At 44.4% G+C, this 21,187-nt stretch overlaps 1 protein-coding gene across 6 annotated transcripts in view; it reads right to left on the bottom strand.

Annotated features, from left to right (window-relative positions):
- Positions 1–1,353: 1,353 nt before the first annotated feature.
- MTRF1L (mitochondrial translation release factor 1 like) overlaps positions 1,354–21,187 on the bottom strand; it is a 103,464-nt gene continuing 83,630 nt past the window's right edge. For 2 of the 6 annotated variants that reach the window (XM_040429490.1, XM_040429489.1), the window contains exons 2-5: positions 8,175–8,847; positions 3,326–3,416; positions 2,776–2,949; positions 1,354–2,373 (exon numbers count right to left, since the gene is read on the bottom strand). In XM_040429490.1, coding sequence (XP_040285424.1) covers positions 2,122–2,373; positions 2,776–2,949; positions 3,326–3,416; positions 8,175–8,812 — 1,155 coding nt within the window. In that variant the 5' untranslated portion in view covers positions 8,813–8,847 and the 3' untranslated portion in view covers positions 1,354–2,121. Of the gene's footprint in view, positions 2,374–2,775; positions 2,950–3,325; positions 3,417–8,174; positions 8,848–11,344; positions 11,498–21,187 lie in introns of those variants that run through there. The other 4 variants (XM_040429488.1, XR_005778468.1, XM_040429491.1 and 1 more) reach the window with 4 other exon arrangements.

Genomic DNA, 21,187 nt, shown 5'->3' with positions numbered 1-21,187 from the left:
TCACACACGTAGCGATCTTATACATAATTTTCACTCCCAGTTCCCATTCGAGGATAGATCGTCAATACTAAACTCTCCAGCAGAGCGCTTTGTGCAACAGCATATTTTTGGTTCTCACACCCCTATACTTACTGGAGAATCATCTCCGGTAGCCAGTGATTTCAGCATGTCTGCTCATGGCACAGTGAAGGCTCTTGCGCAGCCTCAGCTGCTGTGAAAAATGTTTCAGATGGAGGCTTTACCAACAAGCCACTTGCTTGCCTTCTGTCAAATTTGCAAAGTATATTCCACAATAAATGTCAGTTGATGCTTGTGAGAACTGTCATACAGCTTAAGGCCGAATGCACACGGCCGTGAGTGGTCCGTGGTATGCCGACCTGGATTCCTGCTGACAGCAGGAGCGCACGGCATCATTGGTTGCCATGACGCCATGCGCTTCATGCCCGCACTACAGTAATTCGTATAGATCATATGAGTGTATTACTGTAGCGCAGCGGCGGCATGAAGCGCACGCCGTCATAGCAACCAATGACGCCGTGCGCTCCTGCTGTCAGCAGGAATCCAGGCCGGCATACCACAGACTGTTCACGGCCGCGGAACATGGCCGTGTGCCTTCGGCCTAAACCAGAAAAAACAACACGGGAAAGGCAAGTCAGTCACTTTGGAGATGCCACTGACTGAACAAATTGGGGCCAAATAGAACTGATTATTTAGATAACTAACCCCAATCTACCACTAATGGGGTCCAAAGGGTTCCCCTATTGGTCTCATGTGGGGCCTTGCCTGCAGCAGATACCTTTGCAAATGAGCAGTTAAAGGGGTTGAGCCACAAGAAATATTCTACATATTTCAAACCGGCACCCGGATCTCTGCTTTGTAAGCCGCTGAGCTTTTCAAGAACTGTATCTGTACAGCGCCACCTACTGTTCTTTTCTTTATTACTAGTCCGCTCAGTTTAAACCTTCAGCCAGCACCGACCATATCTTCTGTTTAGAAGCTGTGGCAGTTACATGGAAAGCACACGCTCCTGAGTAGTCAGCCTAAAATAAATCTAACAGCAAAAAAAGGGTGATCCATGGTGGTTTTTGGAGGTCACAGGTTCCCTTTAAGGTTTGTGGTCTTCTATGCTATTTTCTACCATACAAATATTGTACTGTGGGGAGGGTACAGTACAATATCCAACAAAGATGAACCCAGCATAGATAGGCACAGTACGGTCACGTTATGTGAACCAATCTTCACAATCCATCATTTTATTCAACCACTTTTATAAGCAATGAGTCAGAGATAAAACTTATAATAATTTATTTAGCTTAGTGCAAATATTGCACACGTAAATTTATACATGGGACAGACATTTACAAATACATACAAAAGTTGATGTGTCCAAAATCTATACAGCTATCAGAAAGAACCTTAAAATAACCTTGGCAAACTTTGAAGTATCCTTAAAACGTTTTGAACATTGGGACAAAAAAAAAAACTTCCATCTTTGTTATAATAAAAGATTGAGGGAAAAAAAAAATTAAGATCCATAAAAACCTAAAAAGACTGATTTTTTATTATTTTTTTTAACTGTGATGGAAAGGCAGCAGCTATAAGTAAAAAAAAACTAAAAAAAACCTGCATGTTTCCAACTACTTGGCTCCCAGAACACAAGTATGGGGGCTCTAAATACCATGCTCGACAATTAGATTGGGTGGTCTCGGACTCCTGTATTTTGTACTGTCAGCTGCTCTCACCCAAATCAGCAGTGACTGGCAGAAAGAAGCTGACCGACAAAGTAGCCCACTCAGTCCAAAAGTCAGTTAAAACTGCGGTGGAGCAGGCGTCCTTCACACCCAATAGCTGAAGACGTGCAAGCTTGGGATGTCCATTGCCAGAAGCATGCGGCAGCAGTTACAAGCTCATCTCTAAAGCTTCTGATACAACTACTAAGTCACTGGCTGGACAGAAGAAAACACTGGTCAAGACTACGTACCAGCAGATACAGGACGCAGTAGAGTTTGCCATTAAACAGGTCACTTCAGTTCCCATTAAGAACAGGATAAAACAGTTTGTGATAAAAAGGTTTGCTTTTGGGAGTCCGACAGGAATTATCTAGGAGTCCAATTTCTAAAGTTATAGCCTTCGTAAATTGTGTTTGCTCTTTTTACTCCCTGGAAGTGGTTCTGATAAGTATCTGTGACTTGGAGCTTTGCTGGCCGTACACTCTTCAGAAAAATGGTATCTACAATTGCAGAGCGTGCAGAAGTCCAGCTGACAACTCTCCCTTGTGCAAATGGCTCGGTGCTGGTAGGAGTCATACTTTGCCGGGGAACCACAGTCTCTACACACTTTAAGGCTTTGGTCGTTCGTTAGGGTTTTTCCAACCTATCAAGAAAAGAAAAAGAACAAAAAGACAGTCTTGTTAAGATGTCACCAATTCAGCATTTCCAGTCTTGGCGTCCCTTCCCCTCCTCAGTGGTGTAGTGATCCCAAAGTGAAATAGGTGACGTGGCCCACACCTCTTTCAGTCTGACCCCCATTTCTAAATTCAGACCTATAGAGCAGTCTTCCTAGACAATGAAAACTCTGGTGGTTGGCAAGTTACAGATGACTACAGTAGATGACCGTATTCCACTTTATCCAGTACAGCAATTTGGTACTCAGGACCAGATCTTGAGATCACCTGCTACAGGTGGGACCGGAGCATCAGCAACATTTCCTACAACTTAGTTTTATTTCCTAGGGAACAGGCCCGAATTTAGCATTAGTCTATTCCAGAAGTCTTACCTCATTAAACTCTGAGAAGCGACTGTACGAGGAAGAGGGCTTGTTCTTTTTACTACTTTTCTTCTTAGAAAAACAGCAAGCTGCACTGTCTACTTTCTGGACTGAGGAGAGGGGTATTCGGAGCAGATTAGAATCCCGGGTAGCAGTATGGTCTGACTTCTTTGTCTCTCTTTCCTGTTTGAACACAAAAAGGTGTTAATTCAAAACGGACCAAGAATCATGAAAGTTTACCAGATCATGATGTATAGCAGCTGCAGTCCACGATAAAGCTCATTGTAAAAGGTCTGAATAGTCTAATGGCTCAATGATATTATAAAAAGGGATCTGAAAAGAAAAAGTCTCGGTGTCACCAGGCTGTAGGAACAGAAAAAGCTGTGGTGCTCCTCTCTCCAGGAGACACTGACAGGGCATTCTATTCTAGCCAAAAGAGAATTGGGGACAGCAGCAATGTGAGAACCTGTCCCCCCAGATGTGGGTCACCAGGAGATCAATAACTTCCCAAACAATGAACTATAACAGACTGAAATATTACCATACAATTCATACTTACACAGATCTCCTTGTGACACCGCTTATAGATGCTGTACGCCCAGCTGTCCCTCTGCAGGATTTTCCGCCATGTTGTGCTTACACTGATGACACTAAAATGAAATCAAATCAAGTTAAAGCAGATTACACTATTAGGGCATGTGTCAGCATGATCAACCCTATTATACCATGCATATTGTCTCATAGGGTTGCTTATACGGATATATATTTTTTCCCTCCGTAAATAATTGGCATAGAAATAAAGATATTTCAGAACACCGTGGGGCTGGTCATAGTGCTTGGAGCACCACATCTGCTATGCCCCTGTGCTCTGTACACTCTACTCTGTTTCAGCGACAGGGCTAGACGTCTCACCTAGCCCCGTTGTGTGCGCTGTGGCTCACAAATAGTCATTAGTAATTGTGTACATGGCAAATATGTGAGTGGTGGCAGAGGGTGGTGGGTTGGGGAGTGTAGAGAGCACAGGGGTGTAGAAGTGCTCCAAGCGCAATGGCCTGAATATTTTGCTCTAAATAACTAAGCTTGAATATAATTAAAAGATCTCGGCAGGACTTCAAACTAGAAACTTTAGAATGTAATCCACCGTACCAGGCAACATGCCTAGTTTAATAAGGGGAGACTGATGCTCTTAAGAACAATTAAAGAGGACCTTTCATGGGTCCAAACATTATAAACTAAGTATTAAAGGGTTTCTATCACTTCGTATGCCATAATTAGCTCTCAGACACTAGCGATCCGCTAGTGTCTGCTCTGGCCAACCATCCTAATATAAGAGCTTTTTGGGCAGCCGTTTTGCTAAAAAAATAACTTTTATAAATATGCTAATGAGCCTCTAGGTGCTATGTGGGCGTCATTAGCACCTAGAGGCTCCGTCTACCTTCATACACAGCCACCGCGTCCCTCCAGCCTGCCCATCTCCTGATGAATGCGATCCTCCGTGTGACGCAACGGACGAATTCTCGCGCATGCGCCGTGCGCGGCTGTATTCGGCGCATGCGCAGAGAATGTCTGACCGCTTCCCTGCTCAGACATCTCCACTGCGCCTGTTCCTTGGAGCACTATGACATCATCGGCGCAGGCGCAGTGGAGATGTCTGAGCAGGGAAGCGGTCAGACATTCTCTGCGCATGCGCCGAATACAGCCGCGCATGCGCGAGAATTCGTCCGTTGCGTCACACGGAGGATCGCATTCATCAGGAGATGGGCGGGCTGGAGGGACGCGCTGGGCGTTGGCTGTGTATGAAGGTAGACGGAGCCTCTAGGTGCTAATGACGCCCACATAGCACCTAGAGGCTCATTAGCATATTTATAAAAGTTATTTTTTTAGCAAAACGGCTGCCCCAAAAGCTGTTATATTAGGATGGTTGGCCAGAGCAGACACTAGCGGATCGCTAGTGTCTGAGAGCTAATTATGGCATACGAAGTGATAGAAACCCTTTAAGGGTAAAACAAAGTTCAAGCTCATGTTTTCTTGGTAGCCAAAATCCTCGTCTTTATTCAGGCAGTAGAAAATATTGTACAGGACATGCACCCACTAGTGCAGCAACATTGACATGCATAAGTGTATTTAGTAGCATGCTACTACAACATAAACAAGTCCTATTTCTCCATTATCGATCAAAATGGAATGGTCAATAAAAATGCAAAAATTCATTTTTCATATTAAGACCATTCGGATGTCTGGTATCTAACTTAAAAATTCTAAATGCCTCCCTCAATCTGACCAACCGCTTTAAATCACCTCCTCTTTTCGATAGTTAACTTTTTCAATCGCAAAGGCTCTAAAATATCGCGATATTTTTGCATTTTTAATGACCATTCCAATCTATAATGGAGAAATAGGATTTGTTTATGTGGTAATAGCATATGCTACTAAACACACTTATGCATGATCACTTGTATCGGTATTTGCATTTTTTATTTTGGATATGAAATTTTACATTGTTTTGGTTATGAAATTTTCACATTATATATACACAGAATTATCGATTTCACATGGATGCTTATTGCATCTCCATTGTTGGACAATGAACAGTGTCTTACTTAGGGAGCAGAGGGCTCCACCCTTCCCCCGCCCTCCAGGTGGGGGTGGAACCATGTGCTCCCAGACCAGTATTTAATCTCTGGAAAAGACACTGTTCAGTTAAGAATAAGAAATCTGTTCGAAACGCGTCAATGTTGCTACACTAGTGGGTGCATGTCCTGTACAATATTTTCTACTGCCTGAATAAAGACGAGGATTTCAGCTACCAAGAAAACGTGAGTGCTGGAACTTTGTTTTACCATTAATGATACATAGGCTCACCGGCCTGTTCCGTGCACGCTGGTGATCAAGTGAGATGGACTTTTCTTTATGCATAATTATAAACCAAGTATCAGGATACGTAGGGGATAGTGCAGTTAGATGCCTGCACTATTTTTCCTCTCCGTTCGCCCGCTGTGGCCCCCGTTGTATTCTGCTGCCTGGTATACTAATTAATAGCATCGGAGCAATGAGGAGGAGACTGAGTCTCTCTGTGGGCAGAGAGAGCGTCACAGATGGGGAGAAGTTGAGGTTTTCTTCTCCCTGTGATGCTCTCTGCTGCAATTGGACAGCGCTACAGCCACAGGAGACGCCCACGGAGAAAGACTCAGCGAGACCTATATCGAGAACGGAGCACTGTGGCTGAAGGACCCCAGATTTCCCGAGTTCATCCACCACCGAGCGCTAATCCCCGCCTCTCCCATAGAAGTGAATGGGAGCTTGCCGCGCATGCACAGCCCATGCTCCCATTCATTTCTACTGCAATAGCCGAGCCAGCGTTAAGGCCCCTTTCACATGACTTTTTTTGCCCCACTCCTGGTCTGCATTTTTTTGCAGTTCGGAATCGATGATGTGGAAACATTCATTTCAGTGGTGCCACAAAAAAAAAAAAAAAAAAATATAGAACATGTTCTATTGTCCGTTTTGCAGACAATAGGCATTGATACATTGGGTCCGCAAAAACGGATGCAACATGGACGTCATCTGTATTTTCTGCAACACACATACGGTCGTGTGAATGCACTCTAACTGGGAAACTAACAGAACCCTTACACAGCAGTGCTCCAGACAAAAAAAATTAACAGGAGCCATTGGCTCCTAAACTGAAACATTTAGGAGCCAAATTGAATATAATATATAATAAAAAACTTGAAGTCACAGTAATGACAGCACTACATATTAGGGGTGTCACAATACCATAAAAAAAAAAAAAAAAAAAAAAAAAAAAGGTATTGCAAAACTCGATACCATGAAAAAACACCATTCTGCATTCTATGGAACGTCCAGCCCATAATAGAACAGTCCTATACAATTTTTTTGGGAGGACAAGGTGACAGTTATTTTTTTTTTCTTTTACGACAGTCACCGCATAGGAGTTTTTTTTTTTACAGTTTAATAGTTTGGACTTTTCAGACTTAGCGATATGTAATGTTTGTTATTTTCATTTATATGTAATGTTTATTTTATAAGTAAAATTGGGAAAGTTGGCGATTTATATTAATTTATTTTTTACACATTTTATTTACTAACCATTAGCCCCCTTACAACCCTTGTCCTATTCACCCTAAAGCTCCACTCACACATCCGCAAATTGCGGAACGGGTGCGGACCCTTTCATTCTCTAAGGGCAGGAATGGATGCGGACAGCACAGTTCTATGTGGGGTGCCGGCCGGGTGTATTGCGGATCCGCAATGCACTATGGACGTGTGAATGGAACCTAATAGAGCTCTATCAGGGTGAATAGGACTTTACCCTCTCCCGCCCTGTGTTTTGTGCACACAGCAGCAGGGAGCTTACTATGGCAGCCAGGGCTTCAGTAGCGTCCTGGCTGCCATGGTAACCGATCAGAGCCCCAGGATTACACTGCTGGGGCTCCGATCACAACTACCACCGAGAAGGGGAGGGGACCCTGTGGCCACTGCCACCACCAATGTTTATAATACTGGGATTGGGGGAAGGGGGAGTGCGACAATGTTTTTAATACTGGGGGAAGGGGGGGCGCACTTACCACCAATGATGTTAACTCACCCCTTAATTCAAATACAGGAGGCGGGTGCTGGCTGCAGAATTACATAGCCGGCACCCGACCTCTATGACCGGTAGCTGCGATCCGCGGCATTTAACCCCTCAGGGTGCGGCACCTGAGGGGTTAACTGCCGCAGATCAAAGCTACCTGTCAGAGGTCGTTGCCGGATATGCGATTCTGCAGCCAGCACCCGCCTCCTGTATTTGAATTAATGGGTGATTAACATCATTGGTGGCGCAGTGGCCATAGCCCCTCCCTGTCTTTTCATTGGTGGCAGCAGCGCCCAGGAGGAGGGAGATTGCTTCCTTCTTCCCTGTGCTGCTGAGCCAACGCCTGCGCTAGGGCAAGAAATTATTGGCTCTCATGCCCCGCCAATATTCAGCTACAGCCTGGCAACCCTGTCACAAATGGCAACAAGGCTAAAAAGTCTCGTCACCATCTGCAAATTTTGGTCACCATCTGGAGCGCTGCACAGTGACCCCATTTTCAACTGCAGATGCGCCAATCCCCAGGCTCTTCTGTCATCCAAGGTGGCCACACCGCTTTTCAGACTGGCGTATGCATACTACGCATCAGTAGACCAAGACACTTCCCGCTTACCCATCCAGGTAGTACGAGAAGGGGTGCCTTCATGTCAGATAGCAGAAGAGGAGACCCAGAACTGGCAGATCTGCAGCTGAAGGAGGTTATGTGCCCTGTTCGTTCCCCAACTGACATGATGAACTAGAGAGCAGCTTTAGTGAGACACCAGAAAATGGTAAAGCAATACAGGAAGTGACTGATAGAAACCAATTAACTTACTTGATTAAATCAATTGCACTAAGGTGCTTCAAGATTTTGCTGAGCAGATGCTTAAAGTCCCTTTGGAAAAGCTCCCCAAGAAGGTCTATTCTTTCCAATCCCATTTTTTTACCAATAAGTTTATCAAGGCCATAGGCCTCCCTGGTAACCAATTCTTCAACAGTGTCCCAGTCAACCTTTGGACTTCTTTTGAAAGTTTTTTTCAAAGTAGAACACACAACCGCCTCAAAGTGGAGCACCGGTAAGGAGAGGGAACATGGATGGACTGGCAGTGTTTCCCATGAGGCCTCCTGCTTTGGCGTTTCGAACAAATGCGTGGATGTAATGCTATTGCTGAAGTCCTCCTCATCTTGGATCTGTGAATCACTGAGTAGCACTGATGAATAACCACTGTCCTGAAGAGGACTACATTCCAAGTCACTTGTTTCAACGGCACTTAACCTCCGCAGAAGGTTTTCCTTGTTATTTACAGGCCTGTCCTCTTGAATGACATCCACTCGACTAGGAGACAATTGGTCTACACTGGTGCCCGAATATCCCGCCTTTGGGGAGTGTTCCGGCTCATGCTTGGTTGGGCTGGCTTCTGGTTTTACCTTTGAAGGTGATAACTTGGTCGGAGTTTGAAACCCACACTTCATCTTTAAAACTTATAATGACCGTTCTAGGTAGAGACCTGAAAAGCAAAGAGAGGAAATCACACATTAAAAATATCTATATAAAAATGCTTCATGCAAATGTACAAACTGCCAAATGTTAACGAAATCACTTAAAAAAGACTCAGTATAACGGATACCACTGCTGCTGGTCCAGTCCCTACACCAGGCCGTTCCTAGAGCTTGAGACGGGACCAGGAAGGACAAGCCCGGTGTTGGAGCATCAGTGGCCAACAATAAAAACATTGTATGAAAAATAAATCACACATTTTGGTGGTGGTGGTGTCCAGTGCCAGGAAGAAACTGGACAACACTGTGTGCCTGAATTAAAAAAAGTTCACCACCGCTTACCTAGAAGAATCCATAACGGGCTCTATTGATCCGGCTGCAGTGGTGACATCATGTTGATATGTCATTCATCATAACGGGAGAAAGCTCAGGGTGTGCCTGAAATAAATGACCATTGGTTACTTATCAGATGAACCCTGGGTCAGAGCAGGGTTCATCTGATAAGTAACCAATGGTCATTTATTTCAGGCACACCCTGAGCTTTCTCCCGTTTCTTCCTGGAGGCGGACAACCCCTTTAACGGGAACCTGTCGACTGATTTGGAGCCATTTGCCCATAGCAAACCCATCTGTACCCAGAGAGAGTAGTAAATGGGAAGCAAACTTACCAGAAGAGTCCAGGACTCTTCCAAGAGGCAGTCACATGTACACAGCTTCAATGGAGCAGAAGACTGTACAGCATGCCGTCTAATGCAGAGTGATGTGAGGTGTCCAGTCTTTGGCACAGGGCTCATTTTACTTTAGTTACCAGAAAGGGAAAATCCCATTGATAGCACAGCAAGCAGAGGTTGGGGTGGAAAGGATGGGGCACTCCCTGGCTTTGGGAATTCTCCTGCCTAATGGTAGTTCGGGGTGCCTTTGGTGGTGTTAGGTTTTGAGGTGCAAGGCAGGGTTTCATGAAGTGTCGATGACTACGCCAGATTTTTAGAGCACCAAGTCCACTGTACTGTCTACTGAGGCCATTTTTCAGGTGGTTCACACAAGCACTGTATATGGCCTTTACAGTTGGCATATGCAATTCCCAAAGCTATGTATGGAAAGCTGGTCTCTCTCTAACCAGGCTGTAAAATCTCTCCTTTCCTGTACCAATGGGGGGCACGTTATCTCCATCTCCGGATAATCTAAATCTATCCATCTACAGTATCTTTAGTGGAATACAGTCTCCGAACAAAGGGCCCTTCTGTCCTTGGGATACGATAGGAAACCTGAAGCTTGTTGAGCCAACCAGTATGCAGAGAAGTCCGTAGCCACAATATAGGTGCATTAACTTTCTCAGATGCTCTGCAATCCTTTTTGAATGGTTGGTGAACTTTCTGCTGCTTTCAGCAACTCTCCCTAAAGGGCTGGCACACGTGCCGTCACTTTGCCGCTTCTAATCCACAGGGTAACGGGTCTCCCTGTCCAACACTGCACTAACCCTACATACTAATTAGGCAACACTGGAAAAGTGAGCGTGATCTAGCGCTCCAAATTTATCAAAATGGGGTTTGTCTCAGTAGGTTCTTCTCCCACTCACCCCTTCATGGCTACAAGTACGGGCGGAATCGACGCTGAAATGAATTGGGTAAAAATTAAAACCAAAATCCACAAGCTGGAAAAAAAAAAAAAAAAAAAACAAAACCACCATGTGTGGATTCCTCGCTGAATTTTGTAGGTGGATTTTCAAAATCCGTTGTGTGAACATAAACCACAGTTTTTTGTTTTTTTTTTGCCAGTGAATTTTGGCCTTGACAGCTATGATGTTTCATTCATATCAATGGGAGGCAGCGGGCTGAAAAGCAGGGTCCTGTGAATGAGACCATCCACTTAAAATAAAATAAAGGGGTCTAGGAGATAATATTTTTGGCTCCACTTTTTCAGAGCCATTTGAGATACACACACACACACACTCTGTATGATGGGGACAATAGCAGAGGTGTCACTACATACACCAGATGTGCAGGCTGGTGTCCCGGCCCCCTCCCCCCTCTAGCGCCATTTTCAGGCCGCCTAAAAGTGCTTTTGTCTCAGAAGCCGGTCACATTAACGCAGGGCACCGCTGCAGACCCCAGAGAAGCGGTCATGTCCCAGCCCCGCCATTACACGGGACATCTTGTCAGTCCTAAACCCCCCACCCGACACAAAATGGTGGAGCGCTCGCTTTTTGGCGGGTGGCGGCCACTTTCTCCATGGTCCCCCCTGTGTCCGGTGATATACAGCACATACCGGGCTATGTCCAGGACACTCCATAAAGCACCATTCACACTCGCCTCTCACAAAGCCCTTATTGTGCCCGTCCCTGTAATGCAGGCCCGCCACAAAGATATCTATATTTACCGCTTAAATCCCCTCCATCACACTAGCAGCGGCTATAATCTACAGTCTACCCATAACTAACGCACTGGATATTGTACGACATGACGATCGGTTAGCAGAATACACAGGATTATGAGAGATATTAGACACTTACTGGTTCCCCTCCCGGATTTAAATCACAGATTCCAGCCGATGCTGCTGTCGGAGCTTCATAAGGAGATAAACTGTACTAAAAACCTATTTTTCTATTAAAACTAATCCCGCCGAGACGATGCTCGCGCTTCGGACCCGCAGCTCCTACCGCTGCCTCTGTCAGTTAAAAGGCGCCAGCTACTGAAGCAATTTAGAAAACGTTTAAATTTCGCGTCTAAAACTTCTGTCCAATGAACGCTCACTTCCGGTCTTTGGCTAGCCAACCAGCGGGCGTCTGGCGCCCAAGCCGTCTACGCTTCTCATTGGAGGATTGGGAGGCACGTGCCAGTCCACACGTCGGCAGGTGTAAGCGCAGACGCCGCCATGTTGGTGCCTGGTACGCCAGTAATGGCTGTCGGTATTTTAGGATAAGGCTTAGGAGGGCAGGGTGACACCGGGGGAATAGACGTTTATCTGCCGGGAGGGGAGTATGGGGCGTAGTTTCTAACTCCAAACACTGAGGTCGGGGATATTTTAGCGGTAAAAGTGTAGGACGGGTTATCTTTTTGACACGTAAGCCCCTCACCCTGCAACCCTTTTAGGGGATAACCCTAATTATCATAGAGGGCGGAGAGGCTGCACCACCAGGGGCTGTGTAGGGAATACTAACCCACTGGTAAGATCCCGAGTTTTCCCTAAAAAAAATCTCCCCCCCTCTTTTTTTTTGTATTTTTTCATTCTCTAGTAGGTACTTACCTGCTGACTAGTGCTGTGATCGCCATTAATGCGACCTATCACGTCTATTTTTAAATGATTCTATAAAAATGGTGAGTTTAGGGTCTTTGATTTATTAGTAGTCACTAGGGTTGTCCCGATACCGATACTAGTATCGGTATCGGGACCGATTCCGAGTTTTCTCGGCGGTACTCAGCCGCCGATACCCCGCCCCGATACATAAATAGAATACTATGGGCGTAACTATGGGCGGGGCCCGGTGCAGTCACTGTACTCTTACACCGGGCCCCGCCGCTCACCAAAGTATTTATAAACGTGAATCCTTATCCTGTTATTAAGTTGAACTAACGCTGCCCTCTCCCATGTTCCCATGTCCCCCCTGTATCCCCACAGCACTTACTTAAGCTTCCATAGCAGGCAGAGCGGACGGCAGCAGTAACGTCACTCACTGACGTAGAGCGCCTGCTCCGCCCACTTTATGAGTGAAGCAGGCGGAGCAGACGCGCGACGTCAGTGAGTGACGTTACTGGTGCCGTCCGCTCTGCCTGCTATGGAAGCTTAAGTAAGTGCTGTGGGGATACAGGGGGGACATGGGAACATGGGAGAGGGCAGCGTTAGTTCAACTTAATAACAGGATAAGGATTCACGTTTATAAATACTTCGGTGAGCGGCGGGGCCCGGTGTATTGGGGGACACTGTTATGAGGGGGATCTGTGGATGACATATAGCAGTGTCATCCACAGATCCCCCCCATAACAGTTCCATCCACAGATCCCCTATAACAGCACCATCCACAGATCCCCCACCAAATAACAATGCCATCCTCAGATCCCCCCACCCCATAACAATGCCATCCACAGATATCCCACCCCATAGCAGTACCATCCACAGATCCCCCATAACAGTGCCATCCACAGATCCCCCATAACAGTGCCATCCACAGATCCCCCATAACAGTGCCATCCACAGATCCCCATAACAGTGCCATCCACAGATCCCCATAACAGTGCCATCCACAGATCCCCCATAACAGCACCATCCACAGATCCCCATAACAGCGCCATCCACAGATCCCCCATAACAGTGCCATCCACAGATCCCCCATAACAGTGCCATCCACAGATCCCCCATAACAGTGCCATCCACAGATCCCCATAACAGTGCCATCCACAGATCCCCCATAACAGTGCCATCCACAGATCCCCCATAACAGTGCCATCCACAGGTCCCCCATAACAGTGCCATCCACAGGTCCCCCATAACAGTGCCATCCACAGGTCCCCCATAACAGTGCCATCCACAGATCCCCCACATGACAGTGCGTCATCCACAGATCCACAGATCCCCCAAAACGGTCACATGACATTTAAAAAAAGTATCGGTATTCGGTATCGGTGACTACTTGAAAAAAAGTATCGGTACTTGTACTCGGTCCTAAAAAAGTGGTATCGGGACAACCCTAGTAGTCACTGTTAGAACTGAGCAATGCATTTAAAGGGGATGTCCACTTAAGGGACCCCCTTTTCATAAAACCTAATGGAGGTCCCTGTTTAGGACCTCATATAATGGGTGGGGCTCTTCCATAAGCCTTGTCCTAAAAAGACACAAACCAGCCCTTGCTTTGAATGGGCCTTGTGTAATACTCAATTCTCCCTGTGCGCTGCCCTTTTAAAGGGTTAGATGATTTTCAGAAAACTTTTGATACATCATTGAGACACTTGTGGGGGGTCTGAGCGCTGAGACCCCCCCCCCCCCCCCCCCCTTACGATCACTAGCTCGGTGTCTCCTCAACACAAAAGACAGAATGGAGACAAACTCATAGACTTTCTAATATGGAGTCGTCCATCTCGCTTCCTCATCTGTAGTGAGGAGAGAGCACAATATGCAAGTGCTTCTCTCCCCTTGGTCTAGAGATTGTGGGGTCTCAGCGCTCAGACCCCCACCAATCAAAACTTCTGCTATGTCTCAACTTTTTGTAATGCACTTTATTAATGGCGTTTGTGTTTTTCTTACCTTTGCCTCCCTAAGGCCTCATGCACACGGCGGTTGTTGGGCCGTTCTGTGCATTGGGGACCGCAATTATGTGCTGTCCGGATCCGCAATTTCGTTCCGGAAAAAATAAATAGAATATGTCCTATTCTTGTCTGCATTTTCTATTATAGTGCCGGCGATGTGCGGTCCGCGAAATGTGTAACGCACATTGCCAGTGTTTGTGTTTTGCGGATCCGCAAAACACTTACGGACGTGTGAATGGACCCTTATGAAGTGGCATTTCCATCAAATGATGAAAAACAAACGGCACCTGTCGTACCCCACCGACTAGAAAGGGATCTGGTTTACTGAACTTATGGGTCTTTTTTTTTTTCCCTCCAGAAAAGCAAGGAGAAGATGATCACTTGCCCATATAATCCACTTTGCGTCGAAGTAGACTATTTTATCGATACCATGACCCAGACGTCATCAGCTTCCGGGTCACAGCATCAAATAAGTCACCCCAAACATCCGTAAAGTTTCCAGTTGACACTGTCCCTCCGGCCCATATTGAATCTTTGATGTAAAACACGTGACCACTTCTCAAGAGACACCCCTTTACAGGCTGGGATATCTAATATATTTCTGACACATGGAGAAAGGTTTCAGCAGTCAGAAAAGACATTCTGTCTCACTGCCATCATAAATAACCAGTGCAAACTGGGCCCTTGCATAGGGCTGCATAGTTTAGGGGCAGCACTGAAATACGTCATCACACTGACCACACACAAGGCCGGCGCAGAATTTTATATAAAAAGTGACAGGAGAAAATGTCATTGTATTAAAAAAAAAAAAAATGTCTCGAGTCAAAAAATGATCAAACAACACTGTGTGCACCCTTGCAACCCTTTGATAATGAAAGGGGACAAAGCACTGGTGTAGTCCTTCAGGCTACCTGCACTTGGGTGCGGGCCGACAAGCCGAAAATGTGCATGAACTTCCGTGCATTTCCACACCATAATGGACATGTTGCAGATTTCTAAATCACTTGCTAGTACTGTATAATGCTGCAGTTTTTCCACACAAGGATTTGCGGGAAAAAAAAAAAAAAGGCACCTCGTCCATAACATGCAGGTAGCCATATTGTTTTTGTTGAGTGATCCCTATGATCATACAGAATGACACATCCTAGCAATATATAGCACCACTTTAGAAGATGGGACTACCTATTAAAGGGTTTCTGTCACCCCACAAAACTCATTTTTTTTTTTTTGGATAGTTAGATTCGTTATAGGGCGATATAGGAGAATATAATAGTCTTACTTACTTTCATGCGGCCGATTCTTTATAAAACGAAGTTTTATAATATGTAAATGAGGGCTCTACCAGCAAGTAGGGCGTCTACTTGCTGGTAGCCGCAGCAGCAATCCGCCCCCTCGCCGCGTTGATTGACAGGGCCAGCCGGGATCTCCTCCTCCGGCCAGCCCTGTCGGCGTTTCAAAAATCGCGCGCCCGTGTTGAATCTGCGCAGGCGCTCAGATGAGGAGGCTCGTCTCCTCAGAACTCCCTCAGTGCGCCTGCGCCGATGACGTCTCCTCTTTCGGTGATGTCATCGGCGCAGGCGCACTGAGGAGACGAGCCTCCATCTCAGAGCGCCTGCGCCGAATGACCAGAGGCGCGCGATTTTTGAATTACTGACAGGGCCGGCCGGAGGAGGAGATCACGGCTGGCCCTGTCAATCAACACGGCGAAGGGGCGGATTGCTGCTGCGGCTACCAGCAAGTAGACGCCCTACTTGCTGGTAGAGCCCTCATTTACATATTATAAAACTTCGTTTTATAAAGAATCGGCCGCATGAAAGTAAGTAAGACTATTATATTCTCCTATATCGCCCTATAAGGAATCTAACTATCCAAAAAAAAAAAAAAGTTTTGTGGGGTGACAGAAACCCTTTAAAGATGCAGCTTTGATAAGTGCTAAATGCGTGTCTGTGTGAACATCCACTTGGATGATGATCCACTCTGACTTGCCGCCTACAGTGTGGGGTTGTCTCATTATTGCCGGTTGAAATTTCTTTCAACCCCTTAAGGGCATCTGTCAGTAGATTTGTAGTTAGGAAACTGGCTGACCTGTTACATGTGCACTTGGCAGCTGAAGGCATCTGTGTTGGTGCCATGTTCATAGGTGGCCGGATTGCTGAGGAACATTTATTAAAGGGGTTGGCCACTTTCTGGTTATTGATGGCCAATGTGTTTGTGAGATGATTTTATGGCACTAACTAATATAGTCTTTGTTGAAATTATGCACCATTTTCTATATTTTATAAGATGTTCTTAGTTGTTACAAAGTCTTTTGTGCTGTCCACAAGATGGCCGCCAATAGAGGGTCATGTCACCAGGCAAATCATCTCATGTGATGTCTCCTCCATTCAAAGCCACTGCACCTGACGTCTACACTTGTTCTGTTAGGAGTTTAGTGTAGGTGCAGTGTATTTCATTGGAGGAGACTTCACATTAAGGTGATCTGCCTGGTCACATGACCCTCCATCAGCGGCCATTTTATGGACAGGACCTCTGTGTGGACAGCACAAATAACTTTGTAAACAAGGGAGAATACCTTATGAAATATAGAAAATAATTAGTAAGTGCCATATAATCATCTCACAAACACATTGATCAACAGTAACCAGAAAGTGGCCAACTCCTTTGACCCCTTAGGGACCCATGACGTATCGGACCCTTCCCCGTGTTGGCGATCGCCGCAAACCGCAGGTCAATTCAGACCTGCGGTTTGCGGCTTTTCTAAGTTGCGGTGGTGCCATCGGGTCCCCATGGGGCTGTGGGGGGGACCCGATGGCATGGAAGGCAGCGCGATGTCTAAGGAAGGCATCGCGCTGCCTTCCGGTGACGAGCCTGTGAGATCCAGCCCCCTGGATCTCACAGGCTGGAAGCTGTATGAGTAATACACACTGTATTACCCATACAGCCAATGCATTCCAATACAGAAGTATTGGAATGCATTGTAAAGGATTAGACCCCCAAAAGTTCAAGTCCCAAAGTGGGACAAAAAAATAAAGTTAAACAAAAAGTTGAAAAAATAAAGTTTTCCCCCCAAAAAATTAAGTTTCAAGTATAAATAAACAAAAAGTAATTTTCCCCAAATAAAGTAAAAAAAAAAAAAGGGGGAAAAAAAGTATACATATTAGGTATCGCCGCGTCCGTATCGACCGGCTCTATAAACATATCACATGACCTAACCCCTCAGATGAACACCGTAAAAAATAAAAACTTTGCTAAATAAGCCATTTTTTTGTCACCTTACATCACAAAAAGTACAACAGCAAGCGATCAAAAAGGCGTTTGCCCACCAAAATAGTACCAATCTAACAGTCACCTCATCCCGCAAAAAATGAGCCCCTACCTGAGACAATCGCCCAAAAAATAAAAAAAACTGGCTCAGAATATGGAGACACTAAAACATCATTTTTTTTGTTTTAAAAAAGCTGTTATTGTGTAAAACTTACATAAAAAAAAAAAAAAAGTATACATATTTGGTATCGCCGCGTTCGTATCGACCGGCTCTATAAAAATATCACATGACCTAACCCCTCAGATGAACACAATAAAAAATAAAAACTGCTAAATAAACCATTTTTTGTCACCTTACATCACAAAAAGTGTAATAGCAAGTGATCAAAAAGTCACACGCACCCCAAAATAGTGCCAATAAAACTGTCATCTCATCCCGCAAAAATCATACCCTACCCAAGGTAATCGCCCAAAAACTGAAAAAATTATGGCTCTCAGACTATGGAAACACTAAAACATGATGTTTTTTGTTTCAAAAAAGAAATCATTGTGTAAAACTTACATAAATAAAAAAAAATATATACATATTAGGTATCGCCACATCCGTGACAACCTGGTCTATAAAAATATCACATGATCTAACCTGTCAGATAAATGTTGTAAATAAAAAATAAAAAACGGTGCCAAAACAGCTATTTCTTGTTACCTTGCCAAATATCATATGTACCCTAAACTAGTACCAACAAAACTGCCACCCTATCCCGTAGTTTCTAAAATGGGGTCAACGACGTTTATAAAATCTGTTTTGAATACCTTGAGGGGTGTAGTTTCTTAGATGGGGTCACTTTTATGGAGTTTCTACTCTAGGGGTGCATCAGGGGGGCTTCAAATGGGACATGGTGTCAAAAAAAAACAGTCCAGCAAAACCTGCCTTCCAAAAACCGTATGGCATTCCTTTCCTTCTGCGCCCTGCCGTGTGCCCGTACAGCGGTTTACGACCACATATGGGGTGTTTCTGTAAACTACAGAATCTGGGCCATATATATTGAGTTTGGTTTGGCTGTTAACCCTTGCTTTGTAACTGGAAAAAAATTATTGAAATGGAAAATCGGCTAAAAAAGTGAAATTTCGAAATTGTATCTCTATTTTCCATTAATTCTTGTGGAACACCTAAAGGGTTAACAAAGTTTGTAAAATCAGTTTTGAATACCTTGAGGGGTGTAGTTTATAGAATTGGGTGGTTTCTATTATGTAAGCCTCGCAAAGTGACTTCAGACCTGAACTGGTCCCTAAAAATTTGGTTTTTAAAAATTTCTGAAAAATTTCAAGATTTGCTTCTAAACCTCTAAGCCTTGTAACATCCCCAAAAAATAAAATATCATTCCCAAAATGATCCAAACATGAAGTAGACATATGGGGAATGTAAAGTAATAACTATTTTTGGAGGTATTACTATGTATTATAGAAGTAGAGAAATTGAAACTTGGAAATTTGCAATTTTGTTTCAAATTTTGGGTAAATTTGGTATTTTTTTATAAATAAAAATGAATTTTTTTGACTTCATTTTACCAGTGTAATGAAGTACAATATGTGATTAAAAAACAATCTCCGAATGGCTTGGATAAGTCAAAGCGTTTTAAAGTGATCACCACATAAAGTGACACTGGTCAGATTTGCAAAAAATGGCCAAGTCCTTAAAGGGCTTCTGTCACCCCACTAAAGTCATATTTTTTTTTTTTGGGCTAGTTAAATTACTTATCCTGCGACATATGAAAATATAATGGTGTTACTTACTTTGATTCAGCAGTTTCTTCTAAAAACGAACTTTTATAATATGTAAATTAGGTCTTCTATTTCGGTGATGTCATCGGCGCAGGCGCACTGAGGGAGTTCTGAGGAGGCGAGCCTCCTCATCTCAGAGCGCCTGCGCAGAATGAACACAGGCGCGCGATTTTTAAAATGCCGACAGGGCTGGCCGGAGGAGGAGATCCCGGCTGGCCCTGTCAATCAACACGACGAGGGGGCGGTTTTCTGCTGCTGCTACCAGCAAGTAGCCGCCCTACTTGCTGGTAGAGACCTAATTTACATATTATAAAAGTTCGTTTTTAGAAGAAACTGCTGAATCAAAGTAAGTAACACCATTATATTTTCATATATCGCAGGATAAGTAATTTAACTAGCCCAAAAAAAAAAAGACTTTAGTGGGGTGACAGAAGCCCTTTAAAGAGGACCTTTCATCAATATAATTTTAATAAACTAACACCCCTACCTAATAGTCCGGCATCCACTGATGTTCCCCCTTTTTTTTTTTTTTTAAATCGACCACCGAATGTAGAAATAATAGCCCCGTTTGTTCTGCTGCAGAACTTTAGCTCCTTCTGCCTGGCTGAGAGACGAGCGCTGTGATTGGCTGCGCTCTCAGCCAAGGCCCATAGCAAAGAAACTAGTTTAGCAACGCCCCATACAAAAAAGCGCTTGAGTGACAGGCGCTGCAGCAGAACAAACGGGGCTATTATTTCTACATTCGGTGGTCGATTTAAAAAAAAAAAAAAGGGGGGAACATCAGTGGATGCCGGACTATTAGGTAGGGGTGTTAGTTTATTAAAATTATATTGATGAAAGGTCCTCTTTAAGGTGAAATAGGGCTGAGTCCTTAAGGGGTTAAGGACTGAGCCATTTTTCACCTTAAGGACCAGACTGATTTTTGCAAATCTGACCAGTGTCACTTTATGTGGTGATCACTTTAAAACGCTTTGACTTATCCAAGCCATTCGGAGATTGTTTTTTAATCACATATTGTACTTCATGACACTGGTAAAGTGGAGTAAAAAAAAAATCTTTATTTATAAAAAAAATACCAAATTTACCAAAAATTAGCAAATTTCCAAGTTTAAATTTCTTTACTTCGATAATACATAGTAATACCTCCAAAAATAGTTAATAAATTACATTCCCCATATGTCTACTTCATGTTTGGATTATTTTGGGAATGACATTTTATTTTTTGGGGACGTTACAAGTTTAGAAGCAAATTTTTTTTTAGAAATTTTCAAAGACCCACAGTTCAGGTCTGAAGTCACTTTGTGAGGCTTCACATAATAGAAACCACCCAAAAATGACCCCATTCTAGAAACTACACACCTCAAGGTATTCAAAACTGATTTTACAAACTTTGTTAACCCTTTAGGTGTTCCACAAGAGTTAATGGCAAATGGAGATAACATTTCAGAATTTCAATCTTTTGGCAAATTTTCAATTTTTCCCCAGTAACAAAGCAAGGGTTAACAGTAGAGTTGAGCGAACACCTGGATGTTCGGGTTCGAGAAGTTCGACCGAACTTCCCGGAAATGTTCGGGTTCGGGATCCGAACCCGACCCGAACTTCGTCCCGAACCCCATTGAAGTCAATGGGGACCCGAACTTTTCGGCACTAAAAAGGCTGTAAAACAGCCCAGGAAAGGGCTAGAGGGCTGCAAAAGGCAGCAAAATGTAGTTAAATCCCCTGCAAACAAATGTGGATAGGGAAATGAATAAAAATAAATATAAAATAAATAAAAATTAACCAATATCAATTGGAGAGAGGTCCCATAGCAGAGAATCAGGCTTCATGTCAGCAGAGAATCAGTCTTCACGTCACCCAAAACCGGAACAGTCCATTGTCAGAGGAGAGAGGTCCCATAACAGAGAATCAGTCTTCATGTCATAGCAGAGAATCAGGCTTCATGTCATAGCAGAGAATCAGGCTTCACGTCACCCAACACTGGAACAGTCCATTGTCAGATATTTAGACCCAGGCAGAGGAGAGAGGTCCCATAGCAGAGATTCAGGCTTCATGTCAGCAGAGAATCAGTC

The sequence above is a fragment of the Bufo bufo genome, chromosome 4 (genome assembly GCF_905171765.1).
Source record: "Bufo bufo chromosome 4, aBufBuf1.1, whole genome shotgun sequence".
In the NCBI taxonomy this organism is placed as follows: domain Eukaryota; kingdom Metazoa; phylum Chordata; class Amphibia; order Anura; family Bufonidae; genus Bufo; species Bufo bufo.
The sequence above is the reverse complement of the archived record's forward strand: the minus strand, read 5'-3'. Positions and strand labels throughout refer to the sequence as shown.